The 8,613-nt window shown below is 53.5% G+C and overlaps 1 protein-coding gene and 1 pseudogene across 1 annotated transcript; both read right to left on the bottom strand.

The window, feature by feature from the left end:
• Nucleotides 1-468: 468 nt before the first annotated feature.
• LOC102376406 (keratin, type I cytoskeletal 9-like) lies at nucleotides 469-3,912 on the bottom strand. The gene is made up of 2 exons (XM_006034912.3): nucleotides 3,747-3,912; nucleotides 469-2,137 (listed from the first exon to the last, which is right to left on the bottom strand). Exons 1-2 carry the CDS (start codon nucleotides 3,823-3,825, stop codon nucleotides 981-983), a joined length of 1,236 nt encoding a protein of 411 aa, XP_006034974.1. The 5' UTR covers nucleotides 3,826-3,912; the 3' UTR covers nucleotides 469-980.
• LOC112552135 lies at nucleotides 3,334-3,519 on the bottom strand (annotated as a pseudogene).
• Nucleotides 3,913-8,613: the final 4,701 nt, after the last annotated feature.

Genomic DNA, 8,613 nt, shown 5'->3' with positions numbered 1-8,613 from the left:
GACTGGGTCCTGAAATGCAGCAGATATGGAGAGCCTTAGTGAGACAACGGCTGCCTGGTCTGACCACCTCCATGCCGAAGGCAAGAGGATCCCATCCTACGAGTCCTTCCCTGGGCCGAGTGACTTCCCATTGAAGTGTAGGGGCTTTTAGGAGGATGAGCCACTCGTGATGTCCCATGGCAGAGGATCCACCACATCTCTTGGGAAACTGCCCCCCTCTCAACTCCAGATGGTTAATGGGGTTTCAAAGGTCTGCCCGAGCCTAATAGACCCTCACACTAGTGCTGGTAAGACACACTACTCATTATAGCCATGGCATGCCTGCACATGTGGGAGGGAGAAAGGAAGTTTTGTGGAGACAGCTTGCCTTTTTATTCTCTTGCCTGCCTCTGCTCAGCGATCCTCAGATGTCCTGCCCACATGCACCCAGAATCAGGGGTTTGGAGGAAGAATAAGCAAACATGTTGTCCAATGCAAGGATTTTATTGAAAACATTTTGTGCCACAGAAACAAGAAGCAGAAGTAAACGGTCACCCTCTCCCCAGCCCCTCCCAGCAATACAAGGGCCCCAAAGGGTAGGTTGGGTGGAGACGCATCCTTTGGCTGCTGGCTTGACAGCAATGAAGGCTATAATGAACACAGCAATGCAAGGGACTGACCATGTACACAGCAAGGGTTTCCACCACAGCAACGAGCCCAGCAAAAAACCCCTCTGAATATGTGGGGAAATTGAGGCACAGAGCAGTCAAGGGGCCCGCAACAAAATGACAGCAAAATTGGGAAAAGAACCCAGGTGTCCTGGATCCTATTTCCTAAATCAAAGAGCTAGAACCAACTCCCAGAATAAAGTAGAGGACCCAGGAGTCCTGGCTTCCATTTCCTAACTGATGGCTAGACCTCACTCCAGGACCAAAGCAAAACACCCATGTATCCTAGTGCTAGCTCCTAGGCCACCCTACTTCCCTTTCCTGGTCCAGGGTCTAAGCATCACCGTGCACAGTAGGATCAGAGAAGTCACTCCCAGAGGTGGCAACATCTCCACTGCCCATCCCTGCTCCCTCTTTATCAGCGGCATCAGCAGCATTCCCCGGAGAGTGGTAGTCAGTGTTGCCAAGGTTCAGTCGTTCAGAGAGGGGTGCCACAGAGGGGACATCAGGATCCTTGTCATGTGGGCGCAGAAGGACTGACCCATCTGGCGCAGAAGGACTGACCATGCCAGAGTTCTCTGGATCCTTGTGAACTGGAATGAACGCTGTGCGTCGGCCCAGGCCACTGATACCCAGTATGTAGGGGATGCCTGAGGGCTTAGCCTGTAGCCGGATATGCCCAGAGGAACTGGAGTCCCTGTACCCTGAGAAGCTGCCTGCAGAGTCACCCCACTCAGCATTTCCATATGATCCAGATCCAGCTGCCCCAAATGATCCTGGCTGGTTCCTCCTGCCTCCCCAAGCTGATCTGGAACTACCTCCAAGATATGATTCAGACCTGCCTCCATCATAAGATCCAGAGATGTATCCCCGAGATGGTCCAGAACTGGAACCTGGGTACATATTAGGCCCACCTTGTCCAATTAATTCAATTCTAGCTCCTCTAGATGGTCGGGAGCAGGGGCGCCCGGATGATCCAGACCCACCACTTGCAGGTGATTCAGGGCAAGATTTTCCAGGTAGTTTAGGCCTGCCCCCTCCAGACGATCCATAACTTGAAGCTCCCCCTCCAAACCCACCTCCTCCTGACCCAGGGCAGGAACTTCCAGATGGCTCAGACCCATCTTCTCTAACTGTTTCAGAGCAGGAACTTCCATATACCATAGGTTTAAACCCACCACTTCCATATGATCCAGAACCAGAACCTCCAGATGACCCATACGTGCTTCCTCCATGCAGTCTACCAGGTCTTCCAGAAGAGCTGTCTCCTCCATATGGTCCAAAGGGTCCTCCATATGACCCAAATTGTCCACCATCAGGTCTTTCATACTCGTTTCCAGGTGGTCTTCCATAGGACCAAGATGGTCCTACCTGGCCCCGTCGGATCTGGGGCGTCAAGAACCCTTTGGGCTCCATGCCAGCATCCACCCCTGAGGGCAGTGGTTCCAGTTGCTCCCCATCCATCCCCTGGTCACCTCTGGATACAGTACCTGTGGGAGAGGCAGAGATTGCTGGAGCAGTGCAAGAAACCCAGGGCACTGCTAGGGGGCAGCGAGACAGGGGCTTACTCCAGGTCCATTCAACTCAGTGAGGAAAGGGGGGGTCTTTCCATGGACCCCAGTGGTCCCTCCCACAGCAGGGACCCCCTACTCTATACTGTTGCATGTCACCCCAGTGATAACACCTGTGCTACCTCTCACAGTTTCATGTCAGCACTTCTCTCCAGTTCCAGGAGAGAAGTGGGGTCTAGTGGGTTGAAGCAGGGGGTTTGGAGCCTGGGTTGTAGATCAGGTCCTGTCCCCAGTTCTGGGAGACAAGTGGGGTCTCGTGGGTTGCAGCAGGGATACCTAGAAGATCTAGTTGGAGCAGGGACTAGGAGTCCTGGCTTCTTTCCCCATCTCAGGGAGGGGCGGGGGGGGGAATTAGAACAGCAGGACTGGGGTGTCAGGACACCTAGGTCATGTTCTTAGTCACAGGGAGAGTCTTGGAGTGAGTGAAATTTAACAGGCATATGTGGGCGAAGAGAAGCTTTCAGGATTAACACACTGGAGATCAAAGCAGCCACATAAACAAGACACAGTACCTTGGAATTAGCAACCCCTTGACAGCCAGCAGCTGGCCCACCCTCTGACTCACTCTGCCCATTATAAACAAGCTAATGGGGCCATGGTGACTCCTTGGGGGACTGGCAAGTACTTGGGAAGCCACTGAGCCCAAAGGGGCAAGGAGATCTGGAGGAGGTGTAAGCAGTGCCTGGGCTGGAGGGGAGTCATGCTGAGATCAAGGGCTGATCCTGGTCCCTCCCCCCTCCCCTCCCATTCCTCCCTCTCCCCGTGCCACTTGCAACAATCCCTCCCCAGTTTCCCCCACTGCCTTTGCAGCCCATACCACACACCTCCCTTCTCTCTTTTTTAAAATTTTTGTTATTAGTATTACATTTCCTGTCTTGGGCCAAGTCAGCTAAATCAGTTCCGAATTCTATCGACTGAGCAGACCTCAATCATTCAAGTCCATGTGGTACTACCACTGGTAAGTGTCCTCCCTCCGCGACTCTTCAGCCTGGGGCTTCAGATACTCCCAAATCCATGGCAGGCATCCTGTATGCAAGCCCCAAGCCCAAAAGCCTTGGAGTTCAGATGCCCCCTAGTCTTGCTTGCCCATAGCCAAAAGGACAGAGGAGCAAGTCAGATGGAGAGCCCAAGAGCAATCCCCCCATCACCATAAATTGTGCAGCCAAGATCCTCCCATTGGGAAGCTAAAGCAGACTCTCATAGGGGTGCCTAACCTCAGTGCAATGGACAGGTCTCCACCTTCAAATACACAAAGTGATTTAAGGCTGGGAAGAAAGGAATCTCCCCTGCCAGGTCAGTAAAACTACCTGGGCTAAAACCATCATCATGGTATCTCCCCTGCCAGGTCCCTTATCTCTAGGATCCTTCCCCATATCCCCCCATCCAACCAATCCCCTGTGCTGCCCCCAGCATCCCAGATACCAACAGAGTCATGTGACATCCCAGTCATGGAAAGAACTGTCTCAGCAAAAAGTACTGCTTCAAGAACAATCAACCAGCAGCAATTACCATGGGCCCCTTGACCTACCTGGCAAATGGAGACACAAAAGCAGGAGGAGTATAGGAGCCAAGTGAAGGGGTGACCCCCCATGATCACCACAAGCCATTCTGGAAGCTTCAATGGGACAGCAGTGGCCCCTCAGAGACCCAACCTTTCCTCTGCTGGGACAGACTAGGCGGTGCAGCTCTCAGCTAGCAGCTCTGGTGTTTTATACTGCCTGGTTTTGTGGCCTGCCTCTTACCTGGATGCAGGGCGGAGGCATCCTGGGATGCAGGGCGGGGAGCACAGGCTAAGGCTGGGACAGCGACAGAGCAGGAATCCCAGCAATAGAGGAACTGGGAGGGGTGGGGTGCAGAACCCGAGCAGGGATGGAGGAGGGATTCCAGCCACACCAACTAGGCAGCGTGGGGACTGCAAGCAACCCAAGGGGATCTGAAGCTCGAGAGTGGGGGAACCAGCTATCTGGAAACGGATCCATTCTGGGTGAAGAGCACTCTAGAGACTTGGGGCAGGGGATCTGCACTGGATCACTTACTGGGGAGGAAGCTGCCAGTTCAGGGGGTTTCAGACAGGATGAAATTGATTAGCAAAGCCTCAGCTTCCCTCCTGCCTCACAGCCAGGCTATGCACAAGCCAGGGCAGAGCCTATGGGCCAGGTGCATGCCAGCCCTTCCCCTAAGTTTGATAGCACTGCCATGCATGGCTGTCTAAGTGTAGGGCTGCCCATGTTTAACACCAGAGCTGATCCACTCTGCATTTCAAGCTATGTTCAAGGTCTCCCTGGCCAGGACCCCATTGATTTTGGAGGATGAGGGGGGTTAGAAACCTTAAAGAAAGAAATGGAGGTCACAGAGAGCTTGGCATCTGCTTGGCACAGTTGTGGCTTCAAACAGCTCTACAATTATCTGCAGATCAAACAGGTGTCAGCTGGCACTGATGAATGCCCTCTGATGCTACCCCACCCCATCTTGGCTTTGCCAGGTCCCAGCAGGTGGAATGTGTTGACCTTGCAGCAAGAAGAGAAAGATTAAGGTGTTGGAGGACTTTATTGGGGCTATCTTGGTCCCCTAATGGGCATGGGGGGGAGTGAGGGTAGGGGCACAAGGAAACTGTGCCCCAAAAGGATAGAGCTTGGGAAAGGAAAGGAGGGATACAAAAGAAGCCATAAAATGTGACCTCCTAGATTGCAGAGAGCAAGTGTTACCTTACAACTGTTACCTACAAGGCCCTTCTCCTATAAGGCTGCTTACAGACGTGAAAAAAAGCCCAGCGCTTTACTTTCAGTTTGGTGTGCCCCTACGTCAAGTGCAGGACAGGCCCAGAAGAGGTATCAAGTCAGTTTGACCCAGTTCACCCAATCTATTTATAGATCATGTGCTTCAGCAGCGCTTTTTGGCATTTTTATGTAATAGCTGATTGAACCAGCTATTAGATAAAGGCACCAAAAAGCCCCACTGAAGCATGCAATCTATACAGACACTGGACAAGCCAGGTCAAACTGATGCAATGCCTCTTCTGAAACTGCTGTTTTACATATTTTTTTTCACGTCTGCCAGAGGCCTAAATTACTGGGGCAAAGTGTAGTCATTACAGCAGGGGCTAGGGCTCTGCTTTGTTCCCAGGTCTAGGAGGAGAGTGGAGCAGGGGTATCAAACTTACCCCAGGCTCCAGGCCATATCCAGACTGCAAGGTTCCTCGTAGGCTGGACCCCTGGGCCTATGTTTGGGCAACATCATGGGCCTGGGGCCAGGCAGCTGCGTGGAGCCACATTTGGGCAGCGCAAAGCCAGAAGCATGAGTCAGTGAGGAGCATGAGTCATGTGGCAGCACAGCGCTCAGGCAGGGCAGCAGCACAGAGCTGGGGACATGCAGCTGCACAGAGCCGTGTTTGGGCAGCAGTACAGAACTAAGGGGCTGCCACCAATAGTCATGACCACTGGGATCAAATTCTGCTCTACCGCACTTCCAGTAGCCTACTGGACTGCCGGGGTGAGCCAGATGGAATGCTTCATACGTTTCACACCCCTGGTCTAGAGCAGTGGTTTTCAACCTTTTTCCATTTCCAGACCCCTAAACATTTTGAATGGAGGTGTGAACTCCTTGGAAATTTTGAGTGGAGGTGTAACTGTAAATGTAAATTTACTTTGAACTGTAAATGGGGGTATCTGCATACTTTTGATTGATCAGTCATCTTTCATGGACCCCTAAGATGTAGTCTGCAGTCCTCCAGGGGTCCATGGACCACAGTTTGAAAACCACTGATCTAGAGGTAAGAGAAGAGGAGGCTGGGAGTCAGGATTCCTGGGTTCTGCCTCCAGTTCTGGTAAGAAAGTGGTGAGTAGTGGACTGGGAAAACCCATGACTTTTGGGGTCTGTCCCCAGTCCCAAGATCAGAGCAGTGTTCAGTGAGTTAGACTGGCAGTATGGGAGATATGCAGGACTAGGGAACTGAAGGAGGGACTCTTGGGTTTTATCCTAGATCTGTTTCCTCTTCAAGCCACTTTCCCTGCATCTATAAAACAAGGACAATAACATCCCCCTTTACTATGAGTTTTTTCAGGGATTTAATTAATTGTTGTTCTGAAAGCACTTTGAGATCCTTAGATGAAAGGGACAAAACCAAACAGTAGTTCTATTAGCAGTTACACAGTCTCAGGCTTCTCAGCATCCCTACTTATTAAAGCTATTGCTCCTGATGATTAATAGCACAACTTCACCCCTCCCTACTTTTTCCTTACTCATTATATTATGACTACACCTAAATGTTCCAGCCAAGATCCCAAGGTGTCAGGCCCTGCACAGACTCTGGAGGAGAGGCAGAGAACCTGAAGCAGAGTGAATGGGTCTGGGGCAAAGCTGGAACCTAAATGCAGGTCTCCAAAGATCCAGCTCAGTTTTAGCCACAAGATCCATGCCTGCCCTCCAAGATTGTCCTTTCTGAGACAGGATTCTGCCGGGCTTGAGTGTGGTTCATGCCCTGGTAATACTGAGCAATGACAGTGTCTCCCAAGCAGCTCTGGGACTACAGAGGGAGGAGAAGGCAGTCACAGTGGAACAGATCAGCACAAAGACCAGACAGACCCTGGAGAAGCCCTTGGCATTGGGGAGGAGGCACCATAGGCATCCGAATGAGGAGCTCTGGGGGCATCCCCTCATATTGGGGAACAGAACTTGGGGGCTTCAAGTGCGGGATGATGAGGCCAGTCTCTGCAGAAGCACTGGGGACGGAGGATGTGACGCTGTGGAGGGCATCTCATGTGTGGGTGGGAGACTTTTGGCTCAGATCAAGTGTCTTGGTGGGGGCATCTGAACACTAAGACCTCCGGGCTTTGTAGGATGCATACCAATGGATTTGGAAATATCTGAAGTCCCAGGGTGAGAGCCTGGGATGGAGGACGCTCGGGGGTTGTAGCACCATACATGGCATCTAGAACGATCAAGTGCTGCCTGCTCAATCAATATGTTTTTTGGAACAATTGAATTCTACTCAATCGAGTTCTACTCACAGGTTACCCAGAGAGGTGGTGGGAGCTCCATCCTTGGTGGTTTTCAAACCCGGCTAGATAAAGCTTTGGCTGAGATGATCTAGTTGGAGCTGGTCCTGCTTTGAGCAGTTGGTTGGACTAGAACAGTGGTTCTTTCGTATTGGGACCCATTTGCAAAGATTGATTTCATAGATTTCATAGACATTAGGGCTGGAAGGACCTCGGAAGATCATCGAGTCCAGCCCCCTGCCCAAAGGGCAGGAAGTCAGCTGGGGTCATAGGATCCCAGCAAGATAAGCATCCTGTTTGCTCTTGAAGGTGTTCAATGTAAGAGCTTGAACCACCTCCGGTGGCAGGCTGTTCCACGAGCAGCAGCGCGTCCAGACCCACATCCCCCGGCCCCGCCATTGCCCGACCCACAGTGCCCTGCCCCCCCTGCCCTGCTGCACCCTTGGTGCCTGGGCACTCGGCCACCTCCCCCCAGTGCCAGCAGGTACCTCTCCCCAACACCCATCCCCTCCACACGCCAACAGTCCCCAAGCCCTGGCCCTCCAACCCCCACGCCCCATGCACTTACCTTCATCCAGCTGCTAGGGCTGCTCGCATGACTGTGCCTGGCTGCATGCTAGCCATGCCCCAAGCAGCCCCGTGCAGCCTACAAGGGTAAACCCATGCTTTTGCATGATTTTCTGGCACTTACTCAAGACCCTTTGATTGAAATATTCTTGCAACCCACTTTTGGGTCAGGGCCCACGGGTTGAGAACCACTGGTCTAGATGACCCCCTGAGGTCCCCTCCTACCCTAACTTCCTATGACGCTATGATATGATTTGGAACTGATTCGATCTGGAACACGAAACACATTAATAAAAAAATAAAATGTGTGGGTGGGAGACCTAGGAGGGGGTTAAGAGACCCTTGGGACAGCCCTTCCCGCAGGGCTGGAAGTGGGGCAATCCCTGGGGGAGGGGAGGGGAGGGGAGGCTGCCCTGCGCGGGTGCGGGGTGGGGTCTGCAGGGTCCAGGGGCAAAAATCCTGGGACTCTGGGGGAAAGAGGGAGCAGCCCGGGGCAGCCTTGAGCGGGGGGACCCCAGAGGAGGGAGCAGGGGCCGCTGGCTGGAGGGAGCTCCGGGCGGGGCGGGATGGGAGACCCCCTGGCAGGGCTGCGGACCTGGCGAGACCCCAGCAAGAGACAGGAGAATGGAGCATCCGCAGAGCCCCGCCCACTGCGGGAGCTCCTCCCACCTGGGGGCGGGCCCTAGGAGAAGTCGCGTCACAGGGGAGCCCCGGGGAAAGCCCCTCCCCGGCAGGGCGGCGCTGGCTGGAGGCGCGAGTCGGGAGTCCCCGCCCCGGTGCCCGCGCCATGGCGCCCGCGCTGCTGCTCGTGGTCCCGGCCCTGGGCAGCTTCCT

This window comes from Alligator sinensis, unplaced genomic scaffold, assembly GCF_000455745.1.
Source record: "Alligator sinensis unplaced genomic scaffold, ASM45574v1 scaffold1208_1, whole genome shotgun sequence".
In the NCBI taxonomy this organism is placed as follows: Eukaryota; Metazoa; Chordata; order Crocodylia; family Alligatoridae; genus Alligator; species Alligator sinensis.
This window is presented reverse-complemented; position numbering and strand designations above follow the sequence as displayed.